This window comes from Phyllopteryx taeniolatus, chromosome 12, assembly GCF_024500385.1.
Source record: "Phyllopteryx taeniolatus isolate TA_2022b chromosome 12, UOR_Ptae_1.2, whole genome shotgun sequence".
Taxonomy (NCBI): domain Eukaryota; kingdom Metazoa; phylum Chordata; class Actinopteri; order Syngnathiformes; family Syngnathidae; genus Phyllopteryx; species Phyllopteryx taeniolatus.
The window spans coordinates 20962184-20981320 of NC_084513.1; the positions used below are offsets into that span (position 1 = coordinate 20962184).

Consider the following 19137-nt stretch of genomic DNA (forward strand, 5'->3'; position numbering starts at 1 on the left):
CTACCACTAGCTTGCTAGGCTACATGACGTTTTGTTGTCCGCTTGCGAGCCGTATCGTATTCAAAGTACGTGAACATACCTCAAGCGAGCCTTAAACCAACGTCCTCTCCTGTTTTGAGCACCGGTGACCACCAACACATGTTTTCACCCCATTTTGTCCTTATAATACAGTCGCCACGGTAACGACTGTATCCGGTCGCATTTGAGTTGACAAGATAAAGCCCAATGATTGTAAAAAAAACGGGATGCGGTGGTATCGGAATACAAGATTTTATTGCAGTCGTCTGACAGTGCAATCGTTCAACGTTGGTTCCATAGGAGCATAAAGCCCTTTTCACACTGCACTTAGCAGAGCGCAGCGCACCGTCAACATACCTGTTGTTCAATGTGTACGTGCTGTGAGGGCGTGACGACGGAACGCCGTGTCGTGTCGCGGCGCAAGGGAAGGTGTTTGCCGTCGCAGCCCCGCGCGCGCCTCCAGTTGAAAAATATTCAACTCGGGAGTGACGTGGCTGTGACGTCAGCGATGGACCAATAGCGGAAAAAATAGGCATGTTACTCCCTGGTAGGCACTAAGCAACCACTTCCAAATATGGGCAGTGTCGCTACGGCTGCTATTAGCACGGACACCGCAGGGTGGAGTTTCCTCTGCATTTTTTGGGCCATTTCCGGTCACCGTTTTTACTTTCCTTTCAGTAACAAGGAACAAAGCGACAACAATGGCGACCGTGAAACAGTGTCTGCTCGAACAAATGGACCTAGATGATCAGATTATGCGTTTAATTATGCTGCAAAATCGATCGAGGAGGCGGCGGCGTAGATAGCAGGCGGAACCGAGGGGCTCGCCGAGTACGTCATCGCAGCATGTGACTAAAACGGAACAATCACGAGAGATGATCTCCGCGGCGTTCTACGCGCAGCAACAATTTTTGCCGTGTGCGCGTCAAGCTACGCAGAGGGGCCGCATGGGCCAATTCGTCGGTCACATGATGCAATGTGGACGTTGTCAGTCGCGCGGGAGTATAAAGAAGCATTAATATTTAACTTTGAATGGGATTGGTTGATTGTGAACACTGCCACATTCCCAGTAATGAGGGTGTGTGCACACTTGTGCAACCACATGATCTCAGTTGCTTATTTTGACTTCCCCTCTAAAAAAGATACTTTTATTTTATGTACAGGTGGGTAGACCTTTATACCCACAGTCGTTTACGTTACACCGGCCAGCACTACTGATTCTGAAGGCGCTGGGCAGATTAGATTACCGTGACATCTGATTGGATGACAAAAAAATAAAAAGAAAAATGAACATCTACATACGGTACTGGAAGCAGTACAGCCAAAAACACTCCGAAATGAAGAGAACAGACTGTTGGGAATAAAGGAATACAATTTCGTGGAAGCAATATTCGAATGTAGGTGAATGCTTGTGATAGTCTTCAGGCCAGCAGCTGACCGCAGGTTGACATGTCAGCTTTAGCTCATCCATGGCAATTCCACAGGCTGATTAGGCCTTCTGGCGCTATGCTAAACTTGGGGCTAGTGAACTACGGACTATGTGTTCTTTGCGCCTCCTCGTTCCTTTGCCTTGAATGCAAAGCAGTTTTAGCACAGAGGAGTACGGTTACGCTTTATCAACCTAATCGGTAACGGTCGGCACGGACTGTGCAACGTCACTGCGCTAACACTTGGGCAGAGGTGACGAGTAAATGACAGCACTGTGACTGGGGGGAGAGTTGGTGGGGGGGGGGGGGGGCGCCTTTGGATTGACGTATGTGACAGCTTTGCCACAGTTTGGGGGGCTGCTGGTGAATAGGGGATTCACTACAGCGTCAAATATATTACAAACTCCACAGTTGAAATGTTAAAGCTCAAAATTTGAAGATCGCCCAAAATGTATTTGTTAACAACACAGATTTCAAAGTCAATGCGTGACGCCAAGCATATCACACGAGACGTCAGCGCACCTCATCAGACCTCATTTTAGCCAACATCTACAGGGAAGTATGAACAAATGGGATGGAACTATCCACAATTGACTTCCTAGGAAATTCCAAAGGACCTATAAGTGCATACACAACCATGATAACCTTGGTAAATACACCATTTCATTACTCATTCCATTTTCTAAGAAAAGGCAAATGTTTCAACTTAAACTATCAGGGAGTGTGTGCATTTTCAGCCCCCCATACTTGGAAAACACACCTTGGATTGTTTCCGGCTTACGACTGCTTGAGTTTCCATCATTTGGAAAATTCCTTGAATTCTACACGCCTCGGGTTGATGTAGTCGCTGGTTTTCCTTTGTTCCAGTAATATGTGCACACTGCTTGGAAACGCTGGTGGTGCAGCGGGTGGGCCAGCCTGGCTCTACTATGGCGCTCAAGTCTACAATCTCCTGATACATTTTGCTCCGATCCCAGGCCAGGACCCTGTAAAGTGAACATTTTTACGTCTTCTAAATTTGACAAATGACAGAGAACGACAACAACAACCCTGCCATAACTGAATGTTTTGTTTGAAGTCACCAAGTCAATTAAATGAGGCTTGGAAACAAAACCAAAAAATCAAGTTGTTGTGTCTGCTTTCAAACGCTCTCAGCATGTCTGCTGCATGCTAATGGGAAAAAATGATATACTATATTATTTCAAAACATAGCAGCATCTGTTTGGTTAAATTTGTTTGTGTAAGCTATTGATTGATATTTAATCAATTGTATTGATCATGTTGTGCTTCTCTGCTAGACCACCTCTCACATCCCAGTAAGTTCCATTTCTCATTCTATGGTTATCATCACACACCAAAAATAAATAAATAAATAACAAAAATAAATGGTACCCTTCAGCAGTGACGTAACAAAGAAAAAGCAAAAACCACTTGTGGAGTTGTGCATGATGATGGTTCATTACAAATGTTGACTTCTGAGGTGTATTTTTCCAGAAAACTCTCAATACACCGCAACTCTATGCAATTAAATACTAACAGGCACTTAATAGGGCTCGATTTTGTGATCCATACATGAATATTGCGTTATTGATCGACAGGTGGAGCACGCATCGCAGCAGGCATCATCGGCACGTTGCCGTTTAGTCACGCTGAGGAGTCACACGCCGCCAGTGTGCTTTCATTCTTTGGACTTCCACGGAAAGGACACTTTCAGAATCAGAATCAGAATCATCTTTATTTGCCAAGTATGTCCAAAACACACAAGGAATTTTCTCTCCGGTAGTTGGAGCCGCTCAAGTACGACAACAGACAGTCAATTTACAGAACACTTTGGAGACATAAAGACATTGACAAAAAACAATTGTGCAAAAAGATGCAGAGTCCTCGAGCACTTCGAGCAGTTCGAATGGCTAATATCGCAATAGTCCGGTGCAATGACCATTGAGCAAAGGGCGCCGAGACTTCAAGGAGTGTATGCGGTTTAAAGTGACGAGTCGTGCGATCATCTGGGACAATGGTTGTGCAAATGTTACAGATACTCCTCAATCAGTGTGCAAATGGAGCAGACGCTACTCTGGCACGAGTGGCCACTATATGCAAATAGTGCAGCACGGCGAGACAACTACAGCGAGTGCACGAGTAATACATCATTGGCCCCACAGAAATGTGACAACCAACTCAAGTCCAAAAATTGCCAGCTTGTTGTAATGGAATTATAAGTTAGCTGTTTAAGAAGTTGATTGCAAGAGGGAAGAAGCTGTTGGAATGTCTACTAGTCTTTGATTAGCACATAAGCGCCACACCATGGAATTTATTGCAATCATTGACACTGTGCTGATAAGAAGCCACGAGGGCCCAGCCCCAACGCTCTCCGCGAGGACTGCAACCCAGGCAAGCGGCCACACATCAACGCCCCACAACACAAATTGCGGCGCGATAAGGCTGCGCCCATAATAAGTCAACGATTGCGTGATATAGGATGGCGTGTCAGTATTGGGGAGACACGTTGGTCTTCTGGGCTTTTAACGTGCAGGAAACGTTCCCTTAACTCAAAGAAAACTGAAAGCAAAAATAGGGGGCAGGGGTCTCACGGGGGGCGGCACGGTGGCCGACTGGTTAGAGCGTCAGCCTCACAGTTCTGAGGTGCGGGGTTCAATCCCCGTCCCCGCCTGTGTGGAGTTTGCATGTTCTCCCCGTGCCTGCGTGGGTTTTCTCCGGGTACTCCGGTTTCCTCCCACATCCCAAAAACATGCATGAATTGGAGACTCTAAATTGCCCGTAGGCATGACTGTGAGTGCGAATGGTTGTTTGTTCCTATGTGCCCTGCGATTGGCTGGCAACCAGTTCAGGGTGTACCCCGCCTCCTGCCCGATGACAGCTGGGATAGGCTCCAGCACGCCCGCGACCCTAGTGAGGAGAAGCGGCTCAGAAAATGGATGGATGGATGGATGGGTCTCACGGGGACTTCCCGAGCTGGATGGCAATGAGCTGGTCAGCAAGATGGATGACCACCAGCTTTTGAGTAAAGTGGATGTCCATCAGCATGTTCCCTAGCTGGATGGCTACCCGCTTTTGCTAAAGCTCCACCAAATGTCAACCAGCGAGTGACCAAACTGAATGCAGACCAGGTGCTTCCCAAAACGAATATTATGGATATAATAATATAATAATATGTAATGAATGAGCAAGACGTCTACCAGCCTTTGAGAAACCTCAAAACCAACACGGTGCTGACCAAGTCGAAAGTCGACCTGATAGTTACTTAGCTGAACGTCTAGGAGGTTTGGAGCAAGCCGAATGTCAACTCGCTAGTTAACAGGCTTCAAGTATGAGGTGTGTCGGAAAAGTGTCACAAGAGACATATTTCAAATCCGAAGGGGAAAACTTCACTTTTCCATCCGCTGCGCCTTCACGCTCTCCTGAAACGATTCCTCCAGGATCCTCCGCCGCTCCGTCCTCACGGCCATCTTGATGTCCTCCACGTCTTCAAAACGGGTCCCCCTGGTAGGTAGGTCAAGTGAGCATGGAGGTTGCTCCAGCGCAGTGATGTTCTTCAGGGCATTGCGAGCCGGCGCGTTGTCACGGTGACGCTGTTGCAGCTGCCACAACTCTCGCCTCTTCTCGCGCACTGAACCAAGCAAACACCGCAGGAAGAACTTTACCAGCTACATACCAAGCTAGTTGTCGCCTAGATACTGACCACACTTGAGTGCCTCCAAGTTTGTCTACCATCACCCAAAAAAAAAACACCTATTTGCCTACAAAGTGGATGCCATTCTTCGAATTCACAACTTGAGAGACTCTTTATCAGTGACCAAGCTGAACGTCAAGCATTTAGCGACCAAGCTCAATATGCACTAGTTCTAATTCTTACATAGTGTTACATAGCGCGGCCTGGCCAAGAATATCCTCAAAAGTATTTGTCTCCATCAAACCATGAACTACAGATGTTTTCGAAACGTATTAATAGCAGGTGTGACGTGAAGATTTCAAGTCCCTCTTGAGCACCGTCACCACCGTTTCATTCGACGGAACCGTACTTTGGCGGCTATGCGTTCACATACCACACAAAAACCTGATTGACAAATGGGGGGGGGGAATGTTATGAAGCTGTCTGTTTGCTTTGAATGTGATAACAATAGGCCCATTGTCAAGTTTCGAGAGTTTTTAAGTTGGAAAAGTTTGATTTATAGAATATCGTTGGGCCCCTTATTCATTTATTTGTTCAATGCAACAATGCGAGTGGACTGTGTTGAGAAAAATCAATCAATCAATCTGACCGTGATTTTTATTTACGATTATTTTTGTTTTGTTTTGTTTGAGACTAAAACTAATTTGGGCAAAAGGTGCCCTCGCGGTGCCATTTGTCGGCACTCGGCTGTGCCCGGGCCTCCTTCCCCCTCCCCCTGAAAGCGCGACTACACAGTGAGGCGGTGGCCGAGAAGGGCTGCGCCTACCTTTGCCATTCTGCCAGGCGGTGTACCAGGACAAGCTGAGGAAAGACGTGAAGAAAATTATCGCAGTGGCCACAGTTCCATTTCTGAGCCTCATCTCATTTTCGTTATGACGAGAGTAGCGCGGACGCGTGTTCGGAGGAGTCCAAACTCCCCCCCACCGCCCACCCACCCGCCCTGAACCGTCCTCCTGCGGTCGGTGACGAGGCAACGGTCGTCCGCGTCGAGGTGGTTTACATGGTGGGGTTAGCTGCCGGTGCGCTCCATTTCTCCAAGGGGTGGAGTGGGGGGGGCGGCTCCGTCAGTCAGCGTCGCAAACAGGAAGAAGCATTTTCGGCTTTGTGCGCGTCTGGCGGCGGTGGACCCTTTTCCTTCCTCGCCTCCAAATCACGTCGCTTCTGCGACAGACGAGGGAAGCCGAAAATGAGCCGTACAAGCGCAGTTAACCTCCTCGCCTCTTTTTTCATCCAATCCTTTTCTGGCTTTGCCAAGCTGGCATTTAATGGCAATTGCTACGCACGCTTGGTTCGACCACAATTAAAAAAAAAGGCACTTCGTGTATTTACAAATCTTCTGTCGTGAAACGCCTTAAAATATGTTCATTTGCGCAATTCCCAGCAACTGTTTGGCTCGACTTGTCGGTTAGTTTTCGTGCACTCGCTCACTTCCGGTGTGACCTTTCAAAATAAAGTAAGTGTTGTCGTTCCCAAGTCTGTCCTGGACATTGTCTTGAGATTCAGAAGTTACGGTGCGTGTTCCACACTTTTTTCCACCATTAATATACCCACTAACCTGTAATAATTTTTTCAAATCTTTTTGAAAGGGGAAGTAAAACTAAGCAACTGAAATATGTCGGTTGCGCAATCGTGCCTCTTGTCACTGGGCTGTGTTCAAATCACATTCAAACTCGTGTTAAATGCAAGTCGGCACAAAAACTGCCACAAGTTAAAGTGCCTCTCATCAGCCTCAAATAAGGTTCCGTTGTTCTAGTAGGCTTTCCGTGCCATTTTCTGTCGGTTTCGGATGACCGGCAAGGTCAACCTTGGTTTCGTAGGACCACGGCAACATTTCATTTGAGAAAATGTATAATGATCATCTTCTTAAAATAATACTTGGGTGAAAGTGCAAGAATCGCCACATGAAATAACTTTGGTAGAAATGAACTCGAACTTCGGTAAGTCTTTTTTCAAATTGATTTATTATTCAAACATTTCACTCGGGAAGTACTACATCTGTAATCAAGCGCAACCTTTGTTTTCCAACAAGCGACAGCGACTCCTCCTAAATGTTCAATGTTCCTATTCTTCCATCGTGTGGCTATTTGGTGGAGATCAAAACCTGCCAAAGATGCAAATGTAGTTGTTTACACAGCATTTTTGATGGACGCATCAGGTTTTACGATTGCGACAGTTTTAACTCTGGAAAATATTAATTAGACTGTCGATTGTACTCTGGCCTAACAATGCTGCAAGTTGCAACATTAGATTTTATACATCGCGGTGTATTGAGACTTCTCATTCATTTGTAATGACTCGGATACAAATTCAAAAGCAGTCCAAATGTATTCAAAATAATCGTGAGCATGACTTGGATATAAAGTCACATACATGTCTTTAAAAAGCAAAACAGTTATGTTTATGTTATGGGGATTTAGTTGGCAACAGTAGCCCCGCAAACTCCAGCAGAAGCAATTATTGTTTAAAAAGAAAAGAAAAAAACCTCAGCTTGATTTGATTTGGATTTTTTTTTAAGACTGACGTGATGCAGAGGGAGTAAGTAAGCAGCAGGACTCTTAGAAGGGGGACGCTCTGAAGTAATCCTCCAGCGGAATGAGCGCCGTGCCTCCGGTCCAGTCCTGCAGCCACACTTGGATCGGCTCCAGCTTCATGAAGAACCACTTGTGTCCCACGGGCCACTTTGCCATCACGGGATGCCTGCCGCAACAAATAGAGTGACATTGTGTATTTCAACACAGTACAATAGGAGAAAGGGCTACTTTACGGATACCTGGAGAACATGGCCTCCTTGGCGAAGGCGAGCTCGTCCGGGGCTACCTCCACCATCTCGCCTGTAAGCGTGAGTCGTGCGCATCTGGGGTCCTCGGGGTCATACGCCATTTGTCTGACGAGACAGCGTTACAGTACAATTTCATGAGATCCAACACAAGACCTGGAATGTTGCACTCCTCTCGACAGTGCACACTTGCTACATGACAATTGAACTGTATTTGCAGCGTATGCTTGCCTGCAGAAATCCCCCTCAGCCTCTGAGAAAGTGACGGAAGCGTAGGGGTTGATTTTCAGGTCAGACACCGTGTTGTCCATGGGCGTCACGTAAAAGTAGATGACGCCTGTGCTGTTGTCCGGCGGTCCATCGCTGGCGGAGAAAATGTTCCCGAAGGGCAGACCTTTGATCTCAAAAAAAGAAAATAAAAAAAACACACACAGGTGTCACCATTGCGTTGAATTGAAATACAGTTAGTCAATCTTAGCCTAACTATATATTAACTATGTACAGTGCTACTTTGACTTGAGTTGAATTTGCTCTGTCACCAAGCTTGATAAGTCAGTTAACGCGTACATAAAATCAATTTTCCCCATTGAAATGAATTGAAATAACATCAATAACTGTTCCTCCCCGTGTTTTTAATTAAGAAAAATAGCACTGTATAAGAACATAATAAAACAAAATGAAAGGATGTAAAGAAATAAACAGGTTTTATGGTGCAATTAATGTACGTTGGGACAATACAAAAGGCACAACAACATTATACGTGCTACGCTATTAGTGCCCGAGAAACCCTAAAATGGTAGTAATCATACTAGTTGTTACTGTTACGTATAAAGATCTATTTGTCGCTTAGGGGCATACTACCCTGAGAACGTCCGATCTCGGAAGATAAGCAGGGTCGGGCCTGGTTAGTACTTGGATGCAGTCACTGCACTAGTCTCGCATATCTGTCGTTGACCAATAATGGCCACTCGTGCGCCTGAGTAGCATCTGCGACATTTGCACAATCGACAGTCCCAGATTATCGCGCTCTTGAAACTGCACACATTGTTGAAGTCTCCCCGCCGTTTGCACGACGGTCAACAGTCTCTGTGGCGCAATCGGTTAGCGCGTTCGGCTGTTAACCGAAAGGTTGGTGGTTCGAGCCCACCCAGGGACGAGAGCAATTTTATTTTAATTTCCTATCGTTTACGACGTGACAATAAATGTACAATTGTAACTCGCGCCATTTAGCGCAAAGTCGTAGTTATTCTGTCGATGCTTTTTGTATATAACATCGGTTGAGACTCGCGTGTGCTACCTTGTCTTGGCTAGAAATGGTGGCCAGGAAGCCCCAGTCGCTGCTATGAGCGATGTATCTGGCCGTTTTTGCGGTCTCCCGGTGCGGGGGAGGCCCGCTGCCCGCCACCGTCACCGTCACCTTCTCCGTGCGATAGGAGAAGAGGCGAGCGGGGCGCGGCGCCCCACCGGAGTCGCCCTCGGGCTCCGCTCCCTCCCCGGGACTCTTCCCTGCGCCCGCCGGGTACGCCTGATTCCACAGCCCGCCGCCGTCCACCAGCAAGGCCGGAGCGACCTCCTCCGACAAGTCGGCGTCCTCCACCACATCGTTGGAGGAGACCGCCCAGGAGACCGAGCTCCTTAGTGTGTAGCCCGCACACGCGGTCACAATGTTGGCCAACACTGGCAGGGTGAAGTATAAAGTGCGCCTCATGAGTTTGATCAACAATGGCCGCCTTCACTTGGAATGGACGCGAGTACAATGCGAGCCTTTCATAATCGTGAGCTGCCCTCTGTCGGCATGTCTGGGTACTACATATACATCAGAAAAAGCCGGGCAAATGTTGGAAGTGGGACAAATCAGAATCAGAATCAGAATCAGAATCATCTATATTAAAACACAGAAGGAAGTTGGAGCCGCTCTAGTACGACAACAGACAGTCAATTGACAGAGAACACTTTGGAGACATAAAGACACTGACAAAAAACAAAACAAAAAAAAAATACAATTTAAAAAAAAACTGAGCAGTAAAGGGTTGCTAGTTATCTGGTAATGCCGGTAGAAATGATTATTATTTTTTTGACAATTGTGCAAAAAGATGCAGAGTCCTCTAGCACTTAGAGCAATTTCGAATGACTAATCTCGCAATAGTCCGGTGCAATGACCATTGTGCAAAGGGCGCCGAGACCTCAAGGAGTGTATGCAGTTTAAAGTGACGATTAGTGCGATAATCCGGGACAATGTCGATTGTGCAAATGTTGCAGATACTCCTCAGTCAGTGTGCAAGTGGGGCAGATGCTACTCTGACATGAGTGGCCAGTATTGGTCAACAACAGATATGCAAATAGTCCAGCGTGGCGAGACTACGACAGTGAGTCTGGAGCTGATTGGCGCAGGAAGTTAGACAATGTTGGAAAAGCGGACGCTGATTGGTCAATATCGCCATAAATGTTGCTATTCATTTTTTTTTTTTTTTTTAATTCAGAGGAGGTGGAAGAACGGAAGATGAACGAGGATTTTAAAAAAGTGAATGAAATGTTTTGGATTTGTTTTGCTGAAAATTTTTGTGTGCCTCAATACAGATGAATACATTTCAAGACATTCCATGTGCACTTTCGAACACGCCCCCCCACCCTTTTTTTTAGCATTAGGTTAGGTTCTGCAAATTAACACCTCCCCTAAAAATCTTTAGCATTACTTATAGATGCCACAAGATGGTGGCAAAGCACTAAGTGAAGCTCCCCAACTCACTTCAACATATTGTAGTTCCTCGGCACCGACATGCCACAAGGTGGCGGCAAATCACTACTTTTGTCGAAACAAACCCTCCAACCAGCTGCAACAGATTTCTCTGGCTTCCTTCATATTCCAAAAACATGCGAGTTCATTGAAGACTCTATAAATTGTCCAAAGGTGGGATTGTGTGTGTGAATGGTTGTTTGTCTGTCTGTGCCCTCCGATTGGCTGGCGACCAGTCCAGGGTGTACCACGCCCCCCCCCCCCCCCCCCCGCATGAAGTCAGCTGAAACAGGCTCCAGCTCACAGAGACCCAAACGAGGACAAGTTCTATATAAAAGCAATTGATAGATGGATATCGCTACGGTTTTAACGCCTCATCCCCACACGCAATCCAGCGACAATGAACATTAATATTAGGAAATCTTTTTATTAGTCATCCACCCAATAAGTAGCAGTAAAATCGCATCCAGAAACATTATTCATTTTGAAGTTGTCATGGTGAAAACTTTACAGTATATTACAGTTCAATACACAAACCTTTGGATAGAATTACAAATGAAGTGCGCTGGTGCAACCCCGTAGTCCGCCCAAAGCAAGGGTGAGGAACTGCTTTCTGATTTCAGTTTCCACACTACATTTAGGGAATGCAGCGATTTATTTTTATAGATTATATCATTTGTGGGATTTTAAATTTTGATTTTGTGAGGATAAGCAGTATAGAAAATGGATGGATGGATGGATGATTTTGAGCTTTTTGTTTCAGCTGTGCTGAATTTTGCCAGATTGTGACATCAAAATTTGGAAAATCGACATCACACTGAGTTTCTCCTCCCATAACATGACCAGCTGGCTTGGACGAACATGGACGGACAACACAGATGTGCCCGCTGCATGCGCCACATGCACGCATCCGCACGCTAAAGTGTAATTCGGCGACTTAGGGAAGAAGCGCTGCCACCACGAGTGAAAATACAATCCATGCTTTGTTTGCAGTTGGCAAAGTAGCCACCTCGAGCTTTGCCCCCAGTCGTCATTGCAACGAAAACCACTCTCACCTTAGAGGAGTCGGGGTGAGCAGTGGCTCATTTGCATGAGACGAGACCTCCCCCTGAAATCCAGCTAATTTTCAAATTCAGGATGGGAAAAAACTGAAAGGATGTGCTATGATTCTTGATCCTTAGGGAATTTGGACAAAGACAATGTATTTTAAATTGTGTGGGGCAAAAACATTTTTGTTGTTTGGGTCCTCAGTCCATGGTCTTGTCACTCCACGCCATGGACTTCCTCTTGGCCAGCTCCATCCAGGAAGGCTGAGAGCTGTCAGGCGTGGACCTCAGGACGGGTGACGAGGAAGGCGACTGAGAGGACCCCGGGTTTTTCCGCATCCAATTCTCCTCGCGAGGTCTGTCGGCAACTCTGGCGGGGCTCGGGGACTCTGGAAGAAAACACGACGTCACCTCGCTGCGACATTTGATTTCAAAATTGGCGAATGGGAACGCACGCACCCGCGAGTCGGAACCCTTCTCTTCCTCCGGGTTTTGGGTCTCTTCTGTCACTCGATGGCTTGCTTTCCAGTTGCGCTTTCCTCGACTCCACCTGGGGAACATCGGGCATCATGCATTGCTAAAACAAATGTGGATGAAGATGGGATAAAAGTAACCACTGAAAAATGGATACGACTTGGCTCAGTAACTTTCTTATGCCAACACATAACTACATGTTTGCGCCTGCGGTGGCTGGTGGCTATATACCCCACTGAGTCGTCGTCGGGCTTTTCCATGCCGGGACAACGAGGCGCTCTAAAGCGGCCACGCCATCCCAAGTAAGTAAGTACACTTCAGAATCTGTACTTTGTATCTTTTACTTCCCTACTTCTCCTTTTCCGCAAGCAGCTCTACTTAAGTACAGAGTTTGAGTACGTTTGCCACCTGTGAACAGAAGACGGTTAACAAAGAAGTACGAACCCCCTTCGTCGTACACCGCTCCGCCTGTCTCTCCAAGAACGCAGCCTTCTCGCTGACTGAGCCGGGCCGAACGCTGCGCTTGCCCAGCGGCGAGGGGCTCTCCTTTTCCTGCACGGTCCTTCTCTCGTCGTCCACTGGAGGTGTCGTCGATTCGGGCCGGTGCGTTGCGGGTTGGAGACCCGGGTGGCCCCAAGGCGTCGGATGCTGGCCCGAGGTCTGGTAAGACTGCGCCACAGATTGCGTGATGACAGTGGTCTCCGCTCCAAAGTGAGACGGACTCTCCGACAGCGGAGCAGCGCGTGATGGAGATTGCGTCGCCCAGACATTTATTTGCACGGCCGGCTGACTTGTTCTTATGTGTGATTGTTGCGCTTCCGGTTCTTCCCAGGTGTCGCCGGTTGTCTTTTGAGACGATTTGCTGTGCTCCGTTTCCTCTTTGCTGCTATCGTGTACTGCTTTTTCACATTCTTGTAGTCGCGCAGTCTGAGATTTCCCATTTAAAGTCTCACCAAAATTGGGCGTCTGCGCTGGTGACTGTGGAGGGCTACTAGTAAGGTCCTTAGGAAATCTTCTTGCAAAAAGCTGGTGGAGGCTTCTGGTCTTTTCCATGGCCAGACTTACCCAGGATACCTCAGATGAAGCCGTTCGCGGGCTCGACTGGTTCGAGGAGGTTATTTGGACTTCCGTCGGTAAGGCGGGAGCATCGCAGGTCGGCGCAGGCTTGCGCGGAGGGGCTGGATCTGTGGAGGCAAAACACCTTTTTTACGCGTGATGTATCAGTTAATAAAGTAATGACCAAACAAACATAACACGGTAATAGCGCCCATATCAAAACCCATGCCAAATACTCCCACTGGGTACAAATCACTTACGTTGGTACCCAAACGGAGGGTGCAAAAAACTATAGGGTACGGCTCAGTTCCTTTCGTACCTAAATGAATGGTTCCCAAAATATATTATTCCTATCATAGGTACCAAAAAAGGGTTATTCTGGTTACCAAAATCCAATTGGGGGAGGATCACTTTTTTTGGCAAACAAACGTAAGAGTAGAAAAGTACAGCTCAGTTGTTCAGGGCACCCAAAAGGAAGGCTACCAAAACGTCTTGTGGTACCTGAAAAGAACAATAGGGTCAAACCATTTTTTTTTTTTTTTTTTGAAGTGCAGCAAAAAAACCAAAGGGGGCTATCATCAACCCACCTGTCAGAGTGAAGTTTCCTGTGCTGGCATTTTTGGACAAGCTGTCATGATCTCTACTTTTGTGTCTTTTCAGTCCCTCACTCGACTGACGCCCGGAAGATCCGTCCGACCAAAATCTCACAGAGTTGGAGGTGGAGCGCAGTTTAAAACCAAACATTGTCTTTCTTTCTTCATCCCTGACTTGCGCCTTTGTCGCCACAACGGCCTCCCACGTCACCTCCCGGCTGCTCTCCGCTTGCCCCGATGGAACGTCGTCTCCGATTTTAGCCGATTCCGCTTGTTTTACACTATCCCGCCTTTCCCACGGAGGACCCGAGCCTTGTGTGAGTCTTCCCACTACGGAAGCTCTTTCTCCAGGCTGCGGATCCTGACGCTCTTCCCTTTGCCTCAGGCTCGACCTTATATCCTCAACCGCCTTGTGTCTGGACCCCGTCTGTCCCACAAAACTGCCCGATCGGGGTCTGTCTTCGATGCGGCTCTTGACAGAGGTCATGGAGAAATGGAAGGATCCGGATCCGGGTCTTTTTAGTCCTCTTACGCCGTCTACTTCGGCTTCATCCTGCGGACGAACGTGCGAGTACTTGGACACCGCTGATGCACGGGATGAGACGATGTCGCTCTCATCGAGGCTCTTGACTTGAATCCCGGGATCTCCCGAGCTGTCCGTCGTCCGCTTGGCTTCGAAGTACGGACGCGGTCCTTCGCTCGACGTGACGACTGCACGTCTCTGAAGCTCCTGGGAGGACACAGGAGAGAGTCTGCCAGGTAAGGCGTGGTCCGGCGCGGCCTCCGATGGGAACGCTTCCGGCTGGGCGTGTTTTGGAAGGGATAGTCGGGATGCGTTGCTTCCGCCTCGTTCGTCTTCCGGCATCACATCCTCCCGATCGTGTTCGTCTGTCACGGGTTCAGGATGGTTGTTGATGTGGTCCGCCTTCGTGTCAGGCTGCCAAAGTGGACAAAAGTCGATGTGAGAATGCGGTAATCCCTCGTTTATCGCGAGGGTTCGGGTTCCAAACCCCCCCCCCCCCCCGCAATAGCTGAAATCCACCAAGGCGTGACCACGTCATTTCTTTTTTGCTTATACATATTTTCACGTTGTATGAACCTCTCCAGACTCTCATTACTCTCTTATTACTTTCTATACTCATGAACACCTTTTAAACGCTTACACATTCTAATATGTGTTAATCATTATTTCTTCTTTTTTTTTTTTTTTTACAGTTTTAATGTTTAGGCTCCACTCCAAATCTTGCTATATGGTAAACTATGCGCAATATGAATATGAAAACCAAAAAAATCTGTAACGTACCTCATCGGCAATAGGGCAACCGTGACATAGCGAGGGAACATAGCTGTGTTCAGAATAACAAAACTGTATTTTATTGAACCAACATGTTGAGAGAAAAAAAAACAAAAAAACCAACACAAACAAAGAATCATTGGATTCCAAAAACAACAACAGAAAATAAAAATAGAGCAAATGTTCAAACCAGGGATTCAAAAGGAATTTTAGGGCGCATATGTACCAACTCCTGCTGGCAATAGTGAAAAACTATGAGGAATAGTTGAATAATGCTGATAGCTGCCTCTATTAATAGTTCAAACCATAATGACAGCACAAACTGTGATCCAAAAAAAAGGCACCGCTGTACCGTACGTGGCATCGCTGAAGGTGGCAAAGAGGCTCACTCACTTGGGCTCGCCTCCTCTTGGCGCCGGGCCTCCGGTTGCGCGGCTTGACGGACACGCGGTGTCGTGCCGCCGACGTGTCCAGGGAAGGGGTGAACTCGGCCGGAGCGCCGAAGCCCAACGGGGCCTCGCGAGGCGAAGTGACGGCGGGGACAGACGGGGTGAGCGGCGGGCACGGCGCGCATTTCCAATCTGGAGCTTTGACGATGGGAGAGAGTGGACGTGATCTTGGCTGAGAGAGCACCTAGGGAGACAAACACAAGAAAATATTCTCAACGGCAACATTTGTCACGCTCGTATGAGAGTGAAATGGTACTTGCAACAACGCACAACATTGCCTGCAGCAGTGCTATGCAGACATCGGTATGAGCTCACCTTGCCGAGGCCTCCAAGGGTTGCAAGATCCGCCGTCGAGACCTCGGGGCTCTCGTGAGGAGGAAGGGCGTCCTCGTCCTCTTGTCGCCCGAGCGGCGGCGGCCCCAGATGCATCTTCTGCCGCCGAAGCGCCATCTGTGAAAACGCGGCATCGCCTGAGTTCAAAAATCAGAAGCATAGATTTAACTCACCTGTAAAGCTTTGATTTTGCTGTGGACGTTCTCCTGGGACAACACCCTGACCGGCTCGCCGTCGGCGTCGTCTGTCCGCACCCGGTCGGCCCAGAAGATGCTGTCGTGGGAGAGCGCTCGAGAGCCCATCATTCCCTGGGGGCATCTAAAATAATATATTTGCTATATTTGTTTTTGTTTGTTTGTATGCTTTTAAAGTCGAATAATATATGCCCTGTGTGGTTGCTTGTTTTGTGAAATGTAGTCGAACAGAACGAAGCTTGAGAGGGGACAGATGGAAAGGAAAGCGGGAACGGAGCAAAAAAAAAAAAAACGGAACAAAACGACAGCGCACTAAAACGATGATCAATTTAGGGCATTTCATATCAAAACTACCAGCGGTTTCCACCTTTTTGTAGTGACGCAGAATGTGCACGACGGACAACAGCAAGAGCCAGACGCTCTTACCAATTGCAGTAGCACTGCTGTCAGTGTCAGTCAAGGAAGATACAGACGACTTGTTAGTTCATCATCGTCAAGAGAGATTTTAAGGATCTTATCTTCTCAAATTGGTATTCTACTGAAAATGTATTGACATATTTATGCATTGAATGAATTCAATCCAAACTATAATGAGGTCCTTTCACGTATGGAATTGTGCCACTTTTCTGAGACTTACGGCAAATCTTCATCAGATCCCGACGCCTTCCCCGCATGGATGTCGCTGGCTGACTGGCTGAACTTGGCGCTGGAATCCCCGCCGGCTCGCTTGCTTCTCGCAAACAGACGAGACCTGAGCGCCGTCATTCTGGAGTTTCGCGGTTCTAAAAGACACACACACACTTTTCAGAATGTTGAAAGGGACATATTATGCAAAACTGACTTTTTACCATTTGTACACAAATAGTTGTGTCTCTGGAGTTGGGCGTCACATGCTGCATGTTATGAAACACAGCAAGAGGAGACTCCTGAACAATTTTCAGACGGACACAACAGAATGCTTAGTTATTTATACCCGTTTTTCCAGCTTTTCTTGTAATCTACTCTCACTGGAGTGAAGGTATAATTACAAAACAATATTAGCATGACAAACACTTCTCGACATAACAATCAAATGCTTCTCAGAATCGATGGCTGATAAAGCTCCAAGCTCATCTGCACTTTTAACACCGGGGCTGCGCTTCTCTTCGGAGGGACAAACTTGATGTGGGCCCAACTCTGAACGGGTCGCCTTCTGACATAGGCAGCTCCCCACTTGCCTATGCAATCAATTTCACTCTCGATGGCTGGCCAGGCTCTCCAGAGACCCAACGAGACACTTTGCCACTCGAGGCGATGCATGTGTGCCAGCTTTGATAGATCGCGAGAGAATCTCACCCGAAGTGTCCTCGGCGCCCTCGTCTGTATCCACAGAGAAGGCTTCCATTTGTCTGCCTGGTACAAACCGGTCTGCACACAAGCCCAGATGACAAGAAGCGACCGGGACCGGTTCCCTGCTTTTCCCTGGGTCACAATATATGACATTGTTTGCACACAAGGAAGTTGCGCAATAAGCCTGAGGATGTGACACACGGACTTGAGGTTCAAAGGTTTATTGGTTTTATCAAGAACGGACGGGACCAACCTTCGCTGTCAGGCGGCGGGGCGTGCACACTTTCGTCCTTTTAACGAGACGACCGTGCACTGGCGGGACACTTCATTAGGTACACCTGCAGATGAGGTCGAATCAGATTAGGAATGTTAAATAATCTGCCGCATCTTTGATGCGGCGCTTTGTGCATTGCACAACCCCTTCATGAATGTGTTATTGATTTCATGTTCTCAAATCTAACTCGAACCGGGTCTTCGCGCTGATGTAGCCGCTTTAGAGTGCCTCGTTGTTGGCCGTGAGTGCGCGCACTTTATAAAGTGACGACAAAAGAGCGAACGGGAAAAAAATGTCAAAGTCCAATATGAAAGTCATTATGTCGACAGGGATGTCGTGGAAAAGCTCCACCACGATCCGGTGAGATATATTGCAGCCACCGGGGGCTATTTTCCAGGCTCAAACGTGTAGTTAGTTATGTGTGGGCATAAGTAGCATCCATTTTTTAACAGTTAACAGTTGAGCGGGGTCATGGTTTCCACACATTCAGCGGACTGCGAACAGAGAGAACGGCCCATATTTTGTCTTCGAAGCCTCATTTTATATAGTTGATTGTTTTGAATAATTCAATTTGGTAGGGTTGTTAACAACACTCTCCCCTGTGCTGTGTCAAATTTAGAATTTAGGAAGAGTTAGTCCGTTTTCCACTTTCAGAAGTGCCACATTTTTTTGCTTAAGGAGCTAAATTGTTGTCCAGCTGACACTCTGCCGCACACCCGTTTCCCTGTAAATCACTATGGCTCATTTCTGTGCTTTCGTGCTGCGGGCGTCACAGATTTGCTCCAGCTCGGGCGAGCCCGGCGCTAAGTGCTGTTGTCAACACAGCGCCTTCGTATCACGGTAAAGACGAGATGTGTCAGCTGGCGAAAGCAAAGTCCAGACTGCACCTCTCGTATCAGCGGCCCGCTTTTGACAAAGACGTGAGCCCTGATGCGAAACGGGACGAAAGTTCATTTCATATTAATTGTGCCGTGTATGGGAATAAACGCAGCTAACGCACAAACACACACATGCATGAAACCAGAAGACAATTTTGGAAGGATGACAAACTTCTCATCACAGGAGCAGCCCCCCCCCGACCCCCTCAAAAAAAAGGAAGTACCTCAATGCACCGCAAAGTCGTCCACCGAGTTGTCCTGTCAACGTCCTGTGATGTTTGAACCTGCAGGCTTGTCGTCCACATCTGCAGAGAGGGAGGAGGAGGAGGAGGAGGAGGAAGTGGAAGAGAGCGAGAGGGAGAAGGTCACTCCATGCACAAAGACAAAAGAGGACAGAATAGAACGAGACAGAGGAGGAGGGAGGGAGCGTGAGAGAAAGGGAGAGAGATACTCCATTACATTAGCAGCACACTGTGGCCCTCTGCGCTAAGCTCCTTATAAAACACTAACCTGATTTTGGGCCCAGAAATGAGAGGAAAGGAGGGGGGGGGGGAATGAAAGCTGTAGTTGG

The 19137-nt window shown here is 47.6% G+C and overlaps 3 protein-coding genes and 1 non-coding gene across 6 annotated transcripts in view; 1 reads left to right on the plus strand and 3 right to left on the minus strand.

Annotated features, from left to right (window-relative positions):
* Positions 1-6534, minus strand: part of mgat4a (alpha-1,3-mannosyl-glycoprotein 4-beta-N-acetylglucosaminyltransferase A) — a 30112-nt gene extending 23578 nt beyond the window's left edge. Inside the window, exon 1 of the mRNA XM_061791794.1 lies at positions 5903-6534. Within this exon, the coding sequence (XP_061647778.1) occupies positions 5903-5996 (94 nt within the window). The 5' untranslated portion in view covers positions 5997-6534. The remainder of the gene's footprint in view (positions 1-5902) is intronic.
* A 544-nt stretch (positions 6535-7078) lies between these two features.
* creg2 (cellular repressor of E1A-stimulated genes 2) lies at positions 7079-9676 on the minus strand. The gene is made up of 4 exons (XM_061791803.1): positions 9210-9676; positions 8144-8313; positions 7907-8020; positions 7079-7833 (listed from the first exon to the last, which is right to left on the minus strand). The coding sequence occupies exons 1-4, from the start codon at positions 9618-9620 to the stop codon at positions 7692-7694; spliced, it is 837 nt and encodes a 278-aa protein (XP_061647787.1). The 5' UTR covers positions 9621-9676; the 3' UTR covers positions 7079-7691.
* trnan-guu (transfer RNA asparagine (anticodon GUU)) lies at positions 8995-9068 on the plus strand. The gene has a single exon. It is a non-coding gene; the product is annotated as a tRNA-Asn (tRNA).
* A 1377-nt stretch (positions 9677-11053) lies between the features above and the next one.
* Positions 11054-18981, minus strand: cracdla (cracd like a). Of its 3 annotated transcripts, none has more exons than XM_061791788.1 (12): positions 18791-18981; positions 17668-17752; positions 17421-17546; positions 16934-16978; positions 16723-16867; positions 16065-16209; positions 15874-16008; positions 15503-15742; positions 13810-14752; positions 12611-13350; positions 12152-12242; positions 11054-12081 (listed from the first exon to the last, which is right to left on the minus strand). In XM_061791788.1, the coding sequence occupies exons 3-12, from the start codon at positions 17467-17469 to the stop codon at positions 11894-11896; spliced, it is 2721 nt and encodes a 906-aa protein (XP_061647772.1). In that variant the 5' UTR covers positions 17470-17546; positions 17668-17752; positions 18791-18981; the 3' UTR covers positions 11054-11893. The 3 variants fall into 3 exon arrangements, with proteins under 3 accessions (XP_061647772.1, XP_061647774.1, XP_061647773.1); XM_061791790.1 differs by having other exon boundaries at positions 16934-17011; positions 18791-18979; XM_061791789.1 differs by lacking the exon at positions 16934-16978 and having other exon boundaries at positions 18791-18978.
* Positions 18982-19137: the final 156 nt, after the last annotated feature.

Excerpts from the sequence above, each read along its gene's own strand:
- creg2 (XM_061791803.1), bottom strand. The coding sequence starts at position 9,620 with ATGAGGCGCACTTTATACTTCACCCTGCCAGTGTTGGCCAACATTGTG. Across the intron at positions 8,314-9,209 it reads CCATTTCTAGCCAAGACAAG|ATCAAAGGTCTGCCCTTCGG; the intron begins GTAGCACACGCG and ends TCTTTTTTTGAG. Across the intron at positions 7,834-7,906 it reads AAGGAGGCCATGTTCTCCAG|GCATCCCGTGATGGCAAAGT; the intron begins GTATCCGTAAAG and ends TTGTTGCGGCAG.
- cracdla (XM_061791788.1), bottom strand. The coding sequence starts at position 17,469 with ATGGAAGCCTTCTCTGTGGATACAGACGAGGGCGCCGAGGACACTTCG. Across the intron at positions 15,743-15,873 it reads CCCTTGGAGGCCTCGGCAAG|GTGCTCTCTCAGCCAAGATC; the intron begins GTGAGCTCATAC and ends TTGTCTCCCTAG. Across the intron at positions 12,082-12,151 it reads AGAAGGGTTCCGACTCGCGG|AGTCCCCGAGCCCCGCCAGA; the intron begins GTGCGTGCGTTC and ends GTTTTCTTCCAG.